This window comes from Egretta garzetta, unplaced genomic scaffold (genome assembly GCF_000687185.1).
Source record: "Egretta garzetta isolate BGI_Z169 unplaced genomic scaffold, ASM68718v1 scaffold101, whole genome shotgun sequence".
NCBI lineage: Eukaryota > Metazoa > Chordata > Aves > Pelecaniformes > Ardeidae > Egretta > Egretta garzetta.
In genome coordinates, this window is record NW_009258666.1 from 636,085 (window position 1) to 648,645 (window position 12,561).

The following is a 12,561-nucleotide window of genomic DNA, read 5'->3' on the forward strand; positions in this document are numbered from 1 at the left end:
CGCCGCCGCTCCTGCCCCCCTGCCACTGCAGGGACCATTCTGCCCCCGTGACGTGTTTCTGCATGGCAGAGGCTGGGAGAGAGGAGTGGATCCCCTACTGACGGGGGCCCCAAGGGCAGAAGGAGTTTTATTTTCGAAACAAGCAGGTACCAGGGTGGGGGGTTAAGGGAGGGCAACCCAGGAGGCGTGAAATCCCTCCTGCAAGCCGAGCTGCCCCCCACGCCTGGGGTCTTCACCTCCTGCCCTTCCCAAACATGTACCGCCATGATGCTGGGGCTGAGCTTTCTCCTTGCAAGCTGAGAAAAATCTGCTCTTATTGCATGGGGTTTCTCTGTGCGGCTCCAGCCGACCCCGGCAGGAGCTGGGCTGGGCTTTGCTGCGTCCCTGGATGCTTGATGTCACCTGCACCCCGGGCAGAAGCGGGCTTTCTGCCCAGCCCAGCGCCGCGGGCTGGCGAGGCTCCAGACCGGCTGCTGGGTTTGTTCACGCTCTGATTTTCGTCTCTCCAGGATTACCCCGGACAGCTGCTTGCTGGGGAGCGGGAAGGTTTTCTTGCTGAGCCAGGTTCCCCCCTGTTCGTTTCTGCCGCCTTTAAAAGGACAACATTGAGGCAAGATTTGTCATAGAAAAGCTCTCTAGGAAATGTACTGCTTGGAGGTGCTTTTGGCAGTTTTAAATCACCTCCCAGCCTCTTATTTTTGTGTATGCGCTGCCTCACGGCACATTGAATGAACAAGGGCAACAGTTTTCCTATAAAGATGAACCCATGAGCATAAATGTTGAGGGGGGAGTGAGAAATAAATAGAGGGAAAGGTTGTGTCCGAGTGCTGCAATTTTAGAGGGACGAGTGTGGGGGGACATCAAGGGGGAGGATCTGGCCCCAAACTTGCAGGGTGGAGGAGCTGGGTTAATCAGGAAAGGGGCAACTCTTGCTCCCAGGTTCATCAGAGATCAGGGGAATGCGTGTGAGCACTTCAGCTCTTCGAGGACATCAGCATCGGTAAATCCGTCCCAAACATCCTTCACCAGGACTTTGATTGCTCCGTGCTGAAGGTATCCGGGTCTGCCCGTGCTGAAGGACCAGCCAGCGGGATCGTTTGGCTGGTGGGGGGGTCCGGGTGCCCTTTGCTGTCAGGATCAGTCCTTGTTGCATGAGACTTTTCCCCCTGGGACAAGCAGGGTGTGTGCAGAGCCACAGCCTTCCACGTTTCGGCCTCTTGGTGCCTTTCTTCTCCTTTTGCTCCTCCATGCATGCCAGGGAAGCCAGGTCCCATGGCACCAGTGGTGAAAACGGGACACGGCATCCCTTGCAGAGGGCAGAGCAGCGGGGCTTTGCTGAGCCTCCTCTCTTGGCTTTTTCTTCCCAAATTAGGGACCTTCTACAGCGATGTTTGGGCACAGGCTGCTCAGCCTTCTCCTTTTTGCAGGACAGCCCTGCTGTTGTGGCTGCTGCCTGCAGCGTGGGCTGTGGGGACTAAGGGAATAAAATCCCTGGGAACAAAGACTTGAGTTGGTTGTCACTTGTGCCTGAGGTGACACCCTTCTTGCACGCAGGGGGTAGGTGGGCATCGGCCCCTCGCTGGCCCTGGCCTGGGTTCGTTCGCCAGGGGGTGGGGGTAGTTCAAAAGAACCAGTGCAAAGAGGTGCAGCATCAGGGCTCCAAGCGTAGAATCGTCTCAGCATCCTGGAAAGCTGGGCAAAATCCTGAGTCCACACCTAAAATCTGGGGGAAAAAAGAACGAGGGGCTGGCTGGAAGTATCTCTGAGCACCCCAGCAGCGCAGGAATGTGAAACGGGGACTGGGATCAGCCCCGGGGATGGAAGGAAGAGAGCCCAGCCTGGTTTTGCAGCATGAAGAGCAAACAGACGCGTGCTGGCGGTGGGAATAAGGCGCTTCGGGCGTACAGCACGTTCCTGGGTAAGACCAGAGACGTTAGAGCAAGCGGTGCTTTTTCAGGGGCGTCCGATCCTCAGCCATCCCGAAGCAGGGATGAAGCTGGTGGAGCCGCACGGATTTACCCCACCGGAGACCCTCCCCAGGGTCCTTGCTGGCACTGCGGCGGGAGAGGGGGCAAGCAATCCTGGACACGCCGCCTCGGCAGCTGCCGGGAACGCCCGGGCTCCTGGCACCCCATCTGCTTTTGCATTGTCCCCGCCGGCAGCGGCACGGCGTTCCTGCTGGGGGACGTGCGGGGGGACGGCAGCGGCAGCCCTGGCTTTGCTTCACCTTCTGCCATCGCAGAGAGAAGCTGCTGCCGACGACGGCGCCCGGTGCCGTGTGGAGGCAGGGTTTCCTGGGGTGCAGAGGCTGGAGGAGAGAGGGGTTTGGGTGGCACGTGCTGTTCCTCACCCAGAGCCAGCGGGTGACACGGGCACCGGCAAAGCCCTTCTCCCGGGGGAAGGAAGGGGAATGGACAAGCAGCACCTCAGTCCTCCGGCGCCCAAGTTGTTTGTGTCACCGTGATGGCCACCTCCTTGCCTCGCTGGTGGCCCCCGGCTCCTCTTAATCGCAGGCGAGTCCTAGGGCTGAGGATGCTCCGGGATGGCCCCGGGGGGAAGGCGCAGCGCTGTGCAGCAGCAGAGAGGACATCTTTCAACATCTCCTCCGCTCTCCAGTGACACAAAGGACTGATGTGAACAGGACTGCAAGACCCCGGTGCTTTTAAAGCTTCCAGATCCTTTTTTTTGAATATTGTTTTACACCTAAACCACCGTGTCTAGCCCTGGGAGCAGGCTGGGGTGTGACAACCCAGGGCGCCTCGGGACCCCTCCGTTGAGATGCTGAGGGTGGGTGGGGGACACTCAAGGTCGATGTTTGCGATGAATCGTGTGGGTGAGCCAGGGAGCGGAGGGGAAGAGCCTGCCAGGTCCCGTTTTAACAGTGAGAGACAGTGACTGGTGCAGAAATCAAATCCCATTTTCCTCCCTGAATTAGCACGGCGGGGGATCTGCGCTGGCAGCTACTGGGGAGCAGCCTGGTCGTGGCTCCGGCAGGGCGCAGCTGAGGCAGGCTATAAATTCTGCAAGACTCTTATGTAAAGGCTTTCGGGAAGGGGGTGGCAGAAACCCACTGACCTCAGAGGGTGACTCTGACATTCGTTAACCCTTCGGTTCACAGAAAGCTGCTTATGACCATCCCCAGTGCCCTTGGGGCTCGGGGAGAGGGGAAGCAGGCAAATGTCCTTCTGTCTGGCCCTGCATCCCACTTGTGGGCTGCTCCCCACTCCGGAGCCAGTTTCTGCACCTTCTGTTTCCAAATGTCTTTGTGCCTCTGGAGGAAAACACCGGCAGAAGAAAGAGGAGAGTTCGGAAAAGCCCCGGTGTCACTTGGGCAGGGCAGCCACCCTCTTTCCCCCGCTCCATCGGGCCCTCTATGCTCTCTGTGGGATGTGGTGGTGCAGGAGCCCTCTCCGAGCATTTTCCTACTTCACTGACTCGCTGCATCTGCTTTAAAATCCAGCCCGGAGCCATCTCTTCAATCAGGCTCCCCTTGCAAGCAGCACTTTCTCCCAGATCCCCATTACATGCTCCAGCCTCGAGGCTGGAGGCAGCGTGCATGGAAGATGTGGCACAAATCCCGGCGTAGCACGCAAGGAAGGTGTCTTCCCCACGTCCCAGCTTGCTTGGATCGCTCTGCTGGGCCTGAGAGGTCAGAAAGAAAGGGGCTGGGACAGCTCTGCCGGAGCCAGCGTTTCCCAGGCCGGCCACGGGCAGGGACAGAGCATCGTTCCCTGCCACCCTCCGGTCTTTGGGGTGGCCTGGGCTGCTCCAGGCTTGCCAATGCCACACTGGAAGATTTTCTGGCAAAAAGAAGGAGTTATGGGTTAGCCCGCTATGCGATCTGCCACAGCAGCGTGCCGGCACCAGCTCTTGGTTGCTGTGTCCTTACAATGCAGAGGTGCAGGTTTGAATGTGAACTAGCCGGGTGTTATATCCGTAAATCCCCCATGTTTTATCCACGGAGGGGCTTTGCCTCTCAGGGCCGTGGGAAAGAAAAGCCGACACCGTTACCTCGGGGGCGGTCAGCACCCACCTGCACCCAGCCATCCCCTGCCCTGGAGGGTTGTGCGTTGGAAAGAGTTCACTTCCAGCCAAGCATTTCAATGTGTCTGATCCACTTTAATATTCAAACCAGTGGCTTTAAAAATAAAAAAAAAAAAAAAAAAAAAAAAAAAAAGAGCTGCCCATTTATATTCCCCTCACAGCTGTGCTTGCAGCACGGCTGGGGTATGAATGGACGCATTCCTCTTACCCACGGCTTATCTCCGCACAGCAACCTCCGCTTTCCCACCGGCTTCGGCTTCAAAGCTTTCCACTCTCCCGGCTCGGGGCTGAAACGCGACAGTGACAGCACAAGACCCGGCTTGGAGCTGGTAGTATCTTAGAGCTGAGAGTCTTCTCCTCATCCTCCCCCCCCCCAGCTCGTCCTGCCGGCGGCTCCCTCCCTCCTGGGAAGCCCCTTCCAGCCAGCAGATCCCTCCCCATCCCGCTGCACATGCATGCAGCAAACTGGAGTTACCAGCTCCAGCCTGCCGCAGCATTTGCTGCTGCTTAGAAAAAACCCCCTCATTTACTCAATTGAAGCTTCCCTGTTGATTTAATTAATGCAAATTGAGACGTGTTAAAATCTCCTTGTAATTACCGTAACGCTTACAGTCGTGGGGGTGTTTTCCTTTTTCTTGTGTTTTTAAGGAAAATACTAAGGCCTGGATTCACAATAGCTTATAAAGGTCCACGGCCCTGCAAGCTGAGCCCAGTGCGTGTGGTGAGAACCGCACGAGCTCCAGTAGCCGAGCTCGGTGTCCGGCTGTGGGCTGCGATACCAGCCCCGAAGACCAGCGCGGATGCAGGTGCTGTGCTGACTCTGCTCCTAACCCACACCCAGGCAGCACCCTCTTGAGCAGAGTTCCTTAGATTCCTTTGATTGGTGAGTATATGCTTGTTTTTATGTTGATTTTTCTGTTGGCAAATCAAAACTTTGCTCTGGGTGAAGTTCCGAAAAAAATTTTCTTAATCTCTGAAGCAAATTGTTACCATCTAATACGTCAGCTTCCAGGCTGCCTTGAGCTGAAAACCCTGGATACTCGCAGTCACGAGGGATTCAGCTCAACTTGGTTGTCTTCCCAAGCACCAGCTCCTCCCGCGCTGGGTTACAGGGCAGGACCAGGGCTTTGCCAGGCGAGCAGACCCTTAGGATTCGGCGCAGGGCATGTGCTTGCCAGCTTCGAGGTGCAATGCTGCAGGGCTGGGCTGCAGGCGCGATGCCTGCTGAGTTCCCTGGCCTTCAAAATGCAACGCCGCAGGCCAAGAGGGCTCCTGTTCTCTCAGCCAGCAGCAGCGAGGGTATTTTGAGGGCATGACTTTTTTTCGACAGTTTTCACTCTGCAGCAGAGGCCACGTTTCAGGCTGGAGCGGCCTCTTGCTGACCCTGGAGAGGATTCCTGAATAATCAGGGGGAAAAAGGATTGAGAAGGGAAACTGAGGTGCTGGAGGAGAGAAGGGGTGGTGTGAGGTCTCTCTAGTTCCAGGTGACTCCGAAAAAGCCCCTGAAACAGATTGGCAGGATCAGATTTGGTCAATATCCAGATTTCCTCCATTTTAGGAAGGACAGGCTGAGCTCAGCCCTGTGGATGCTGGCTCCTGCTTTGCACCCAGCGGGGAGCTGGGTGAGGCAGGGACCCCAAATGCCCCATCCTCCTTTTTAACCCTTTGGGCTTACATCTTCACCTCGGACTGGGGTGTGGGGAGGTGCTGAGCCTGTCAGCACCCCTTCCTGGGTGACACGGTGGCATTGGACCCCCCCAAAACACCAGCTTCAGGACCCCTTCGTCTCCTCGTGTTGATAGTGGCTCTCTAATGATGTTCATCACGCAAAGCGTGGGTTGGGGTTTTTTGTGGGGGTTTTGGGTTTTTTTTTCTTTAATTAAAATGAAGCACTTACTTTGGCAATTGCAACATAAGCACGTCTCTCCGGGTATTGATTTTAGCGTACGGCAGCAATTTGCTGGTTTATTGCATAAAAGACAGAGATGTGTTTCTCCTCCAGAAAGGCTGGCTTTGTTTGCCTGTTCTCCCAGCTGCTGTGGATGTGTCTGGTCCTTTTTCTTTTAATATATATATTGATATATTATGAACTCAAATTAGCAGGGGAAAAAGGGATCAAACAGCACTGAGCAAATGTTAAGTGCAGGTATTGTTTCCATGCTGGTATTGCTGAGTGATGACAGGCAGCGGGTGAAGAGCCAGCGGGACGGAGCAGGAATTAACCCATTTTGATGCAGAATTGTCGGTGGAGATGAGCGGGGAACTGCTGATTCTCCTGAGAGGATCTAAAGTGCAAAAGCATAGATTTGGACCTCCTTGTCTGACTGAAGTTGAAAGGTGCCATAAAAAAACCCCCCGGATTGTTTCCTTGGCTCACAAATCCTGGGGGAAGAGGCATGTTTTATTCTGCCCATGGTGTCTGGCAGATCTCATCCATAAACGGCACCTATAGATATCGCCACGGAAAAATTAGCTGTGGCTGTGGCACAGGGCAGGTGTGGATCTCCTGCATTCCCTGAGAGCAGGGCTGGATGCAAGGAGGGGGGGACATTTCCAAATCCTGCCTTTTGCTCTGAATCTGACCTTGCGCTGTCTGTCTGAAGCAAGCCAGGCACTTGAGAATCGCAAACTCACCTGCTCCCCGGGCGGCAGATCTCTCTGAAAAAGAAGTAAAACCTGTTACCATTTGGCTGTGCCGTGATTTTGTCAGCGAAACAGCTTTGATAGTGAGCGGCCCGAGAGCTCTGCACTGAGCATTATTTTCAAATTTGCTCTTAGTGGGAACAGGCTCAGTCTGGGGGCTGCTACAACCTCATTCATATTGTTTATTTGACATTGGGGAAGTCATATTCCTTTAAGAGGATTTCCATTCCTGAACTCCTCCCATCGTGACACTTCCAAGCCACATTTTGTCTTGAAAGGGTGGGAGTATTTTTAACTATATCACGCCAGGGAAGTATTAATAGCACAATAGGCTTGCTGAGCTGCTGGTAGAGCTGAATCCATATTTTAAATTCAAGGAACTAATTAGGAACTGGGGAATAACCAGTGCTATACCCATCTTTTCTTTCCCCCCACCACATTTTCAAAGAGCCAAAGCAAATGCCTTTACTGGAATCTTCTGTGGCTGTTGAATATTTGATGGCTTCCCTATGCATTGCTATTCCATGTGGTTGTCAAAATCACGCTGTCTCCTTTGCTCCATCCCAGCTGAAATGGCTGACTCTGACACTTTTGAAATCTAATTAGTGCATCTCCCGTTGGCTCACATGCCAAAAAAAAAAAAACCCAACCCAATCCTATAAACCCTTTCTTCGTGCTTCTCTCGCAGCCACTCGCTATCGCTGGGTGATGCAGCTCTGTGCAGCGCAGTTATTTTTGAACCCTCGGCAGTGAGTTGTTTACGGGCTTCCTTGAATAGCAAAGCTCTTGGTGCTCCATATGGGAAATGCAAATTCGCGGACTGGGAAGCAGACCGGTTGGGAGCAGAAAGAGAAAAGCAGCGAGGATGCAGAGAAATGGGTTCCCAGCTCAGTCGGGAGCTATGGGAGCAAGGAAGGAGGTGGGGGGGAGGGAAGCAATGCGAGGATATCTCCAGGCCAGCTTTCATTGCATATTTTTGGACATAGTAGAGGTGAGAGCCAGCATCCACATAGATCTGTCCTTATATTTGGCAGGTAGCTCCCAGGAGAGCACAACGGCACATTTGTGTCTTGGAGGATCTGCTGGTGCCGTGAAGAAAACAACCAGCTCTGAAACTGTACCCGCTGTTGGGAGTGTCTGTGACAGCTCTCCTTGGAGTGAGGTCTCTAATAATAGTTGGGCTTGTGCTGAAGCCTTTTCCTCACTCTCGCCTCTCCCCTGCCATCTGTTTTCAAGAAACTTGTGGAATTCATGTCACCGAGCTCTTACCCGTATTTGTCGGAGGGGCAGAGACTGGCACACAAAGCTAAAAGCTGGGAGAGAAGAGTGACAGAGCTATAGAAGTAGTTTGATCATGTAAATCCTCATTTTCTTAGGAAACAAATAATGAAAAACGTGCCAGGATATCTACCAGCAGGCTGGCAAGGGAATTGTGCTGTTCCTTTGCCCAGGGTGAATCAAGAGATCGCTATTTAGGAGAAAGACTGGATCTCGTTCAGCATCCTGGTTGCAGCCGGGATGAAGGTGCCCGTGTGTGGGTACCACAGCCGCTGCCACGACTTTAGGGTCTGTCGCTATTTCAGTGTGTTGGAGATTTTTCTTGCAAGGAGAGCAGAGCGCTTGTGGGGCCTTTGTCTTTAGTTCATTAGAAGCTTACATTATTTTTCCACTCTAGAGCCCTGTCAGCCTTCATCACCATCGTATTTGGGTATCATGCAGTACAGTGCTATGACTGCATTTGAAGAGGTGAGTACGACATTTCAGGGTTATATTGCCCCAATATCAAAGCAATTAATTTATATTTTCATCTCCCTTGCTGCAGGCGCAATCGCCATCTGTGGTGAGTGCTTTTACTCGTCTCATTTTATGGAAGCATTAAGTGAGTTCGAGTGAATTTCTCAAAAAACAAGCTAGCAATGGAAGCCAGGTGCCCTGTCTGATTTGACAAAATTAAATCGTTTCCAGCAGCACATTGGAAAGTGCAAATTTGTTCTGAAGGGAACATTTTCTTAATGGTGTTTTTCAGCATAAATATAGGATCAGCCTAAACGCCTCCAGTAAACAAATATCAATTACCTTAAACATTTCTTGCCCGTGAAGGGGCTTTCATTGTGAGGGAGGCACTCCCTAAAAGTCTTGGTTGGTTTATTCTTCATTTCTGTGGACTCTTCCACTGTGTTTGGATTTAAATACATTTTTATCTGAAGATCAGCAAGACCTTTGCAGCCACTAATTTTCCTTGTGAGACCTTTGTCGGGCAGCAGCGTGTCAGTACAGCCAGCATGAAGATGGATAAACTGCGGAGAAAAAATTGCTGAAGGTTAATACAAAGACTGAGAAACACGGAGAGAAAGAAAGCTTGTAGCCCTTCTCTCTACTTCCGAGTGCAAATTTCTTTTAAATTCCTATCTCCTCCGGCAGGTTATTTATTAAATCAGTTCCACTGCTTGACTTGGGTCAAATAGTATTTTGGATTTCTAGTTTTAAAATGAACTTGGCTAATGCAGTGACTGTTACCAGTCTCGGCAAACACTTGCTAATATTACCAAGGTGTTTTAAAACATTCTCTGGTTAACAAATAAGCTGTCAGTCCATCCACCATGTGTGCTTAAGGGTGGCAATTTAATACTCAGAAAGCACATTTTCTTATTGGAGATTAAATATTTTTGCAAGTTAAAAGAGCTGCCGTGGGCTGAGTTGTCACCTAATTATGTCAGTCTCTTTGTGGGATATTTTGATAAGCACATCAGAGGAGACGCTTTAATCTTTCTGCTAAATCTGATCACGTCACGTCCTAAATTCACACGTACAAGGAGTCCTCCCGATGAGCCCTTGACTTCTCTGTTTCACTGAGAGCAGAGCCTGTTGAACCCAAGCCAAGGGGCCTCGTGTTTTGTCTGTGCTGAGAACGAGCCCCCCTCAAGCAACCCATGGGCAGTTACAGCGGTGGGTGCAAGCTGCACGGGGGCGACGATTTTAGGCGGGTGCAGTTATTTATCACCAGCCCAGATGCATTGTAGCCACTCACGCTGAGTAGGACATATTCCTGATTTACAGAGCCTTCATCCCTTTCTACTCTGGGAATATCTTCTGCAGGTTCTGCTGGGTTCCTTTGTTTTCCTCAAGATGCACAAATTCATCTGGCTGACGTGGTTAGATTTCGGGTTGAAATGGTATCTTCCCTCTCGAACCCTGTTTTGGGGCTAGTGACGTGCGGGAGGAAATTTCCCGTACTGGTGCTTGCTCTTTTTTTGGAAAAACTGGGATTATAGCAAAAAGCTTTTGTTGGCGATAAGGAATCCAGTAGACAAAAACTACCGCAGCCACATGCTGCTGGGCTCGACGAAGGAAGAGTCTGTTTAGAATCGCAGTAAATGTGTCGACAAACACAAATCAAATGCAAATTAAATAAAAGCTTTTCATATACTCCATTCTCCTTGAGATCAGACAAAAATAAATGCCACATAAACAAACGAGTTTTATGAAATGTTCCAAAAATAAAACCACTCTTGCAACGAGGCCAAAAATGAGATCGTCTCCCTGCCTTTCCAGCTGCTAAGAGCTGTTATTTCTCTTTGTAGCATAATAATATGCAAAGATATTGGCTTAAATTGAAACCAGTGGTGGCAGGTGTTGTAAAGAGGTTGCTAAAGAGCCTCAACCCAAGTGACACGGCATGGAAAATGTCAGAGATGAGAACAAATCCCGAATCTGGTTCCCAGCTCAGTGGCTCTCATCGATAAACCGTGTTGCCTTTCACATAGGCGAGTTCTTAGCTGAAAGAAGTGGGTTTGGCTTTAAAGCTGATCTGCAAAGGAAGGTGAGTTACATTCCGGTCTTTTTTTTTTGTCTCTCTCTTTTTTTTTCTTGTCCCTGTGAGAAGCCCAGGAAATAAGATGGAAAGCGCTGAGAACAGCCCCTGCATGACTCGTAGTTTTATCTCAGCCTGCATCCCTTCTTCAAAAGCGGTAAATGATATTTCATCATCATCTCTCCAGGGGATGAAGACTGACTAAAGGCAGTCACACAGGTACCAAACAAAAGGCCCCGAGCCCAGGAAGCCTTGTTTCCTCTGGGAAATCCTGAGATCATCCCAGGATAAGCTCATTGATTTTACTAAAAAGCATTAATATTAAAGCATCCAACACACTGTTGATCTACAAGGATGATAATTAATAAATGATAAAGTAAAACACAGGCTGGTGGCATGGTCTCTTGGCTGCTTTGTCTTCCAGCAACATTTAATGCATTTTAATCCAAGCACTCAAGATGTTTCATTTAAAAACATGCGTGTCGTATGTGATACGGATACATATACCACCAGCGTCGAGCTGGGAACCCCGTGAATGTATCAGGCATGATCCTGAAGGGCCAAGCATCCAAACCATTTTGAATCTGAAACCCCTTCAAGCCCACAAAAAGGTTCTTCCATGCTGCTGGAAAATGGCTCTTCCCATGCCTGGTGAGCCACTCTGGCAGAAACCTCTCCCAATTCTAGCAGCTCAGCGGCTGGATGTGGTTTCCATGGAAATAGACGTCAGATCAGCAAAAAACAGGGCAAGTGTTTAAAATAATCTCTGTTTTGAAAGCTTTATGCATTTCTGTCACAATATTAACCTTCCTCAAGGTAGGGTGGGGTGGGTTTTTTTGGTGCAAAATCCTTGGTTTTTAAGACTGTGCACAACCAGGGTGTGTCCCCTCCGAAAAGCCCTTTCTTGAGTATTTAGGGTGTGGAGAGTGCTGTGCTGGGCTTGCGTTGTAGCAGAAGATTCGTGCTGTTCTCCGGCCATCTGCCTTCTGTGCGTATTGACTCTTGGTGTAACTCAGGTGACTGCAGCATGGAAACTACCACGGGAATTGTACAGAAGTCGTTTGTACGGAACGTGCGAAAATGTGGCCAGTTCATTTACAGTATGTTTGCAAGCGAACCACTTCTCTACACTTGGCAATAGCGTTATCTTGGGAAGGGAGCTGCTCACAATGCAGCCCGTAGGAGAAGGACGGATCGTCTTTACACGGCCATTATGTACATACTAAGGAATCTACATGAACGATGGCTTTTCCGGATGTGCTTTGACTTGCTGGCGTCACCCCAAGGGAGAGGGTGGCCATGTGGCTGTCCCCCAAAACACACTGCCAGGAGCTGCGGGGCCAATGCGTTGTCAGACCCACACATCCTCTTTGGGGTCGGTCTGTGGCGGCTGCGACCCTGAGGTGACCAAAGGAACATGGTGGTCATCTTGATGATGACCCAAAGCCCTGAGGTTATTGTGGCCCTGAGATAACAGACTAGCCCTGAGGTGACCATGTCCTCAGGTAGGTGACCATGGCGCTGAGGTGACTGTGGCCCCAAGGTAAGTGGTGATGACCCTGTGGTGACTATGGCCCTGAGGTGACCATGGTCCTGAGGTGAAAAAGGGCCCAGAGGTAGGTGGCTGTGGCCCTGAGGTGACTGAAGGTCCTGAGGTAGGTGATCTGAGGTGACCATGGCTCTGAGGTGACCATAGTCCTGAGGTGACCATGGCCGCAAGGTAAGCGTCCATGGCCACGAGGTGGCTGTGACCCTGAGGTTAAGTTGCCACAGCCTGGAGGTGACCGTGGTCCTGAGGTGACCATGGCTCTGAGGTGACTGTGGCCCCAAGGTGTCCATGGCCACGAGGTGTCCATGGCCCTAAGGTAAGTGACCAGCCCCCAGGTGACCATCTGAACCACGGCTCTGCTCCCACCAAATGCCCCTGAAGGGACGGGTGACCCTGACCAAAGGAGGCCGCACCGGGGCCCCCGCTCCTCCCCACCACCGCGGTGGGAGACAAAGAGAGTCCCGTCACCCGCCGGGCGCGGGCGGAGAGCGCGGCGCGGGGGGCTCATCACCCC

At 51.6% G+C, this 12,561-nt stretch overlaps 2 protein-coding genes across 2 annotated transcripts in view; both read left to right on the top strand.

Annotated features, from left to right (window-relative positions):
* Window positions 1-1,478, top strand: part of PAFAH2 (platelet activating factor acetylhydrolase 2) — a 2,497-nt gene extending 1,019 nt beyond the window's left edge. Inside the window, 3 exon segments of the mRNA XM_009648559.1 lie at window positions 32-146; window positions 940-1,053; window positions 1,428-1,478. Coding sequence (XP_009646854.1) covers window positions 32-146; window positions 940-1,053; window positions 1,428-1,478 — 280 coding nt within the window.
* The window catches only part of STMN1 (stathmin 1), a 16,977-nt gene continuing 4,957 nt past the window's right edge, over window positions 542-12,561 (top strand). Inside the window, exon 1 of the mRNA XM_009648485.2 lies at window positions 542-546. The gene's annotated coding sequence lies outside the window, so the exon portion shown is untranslated. The remainder of the gene's footprint in view (window positions 547-12,561) is intronic.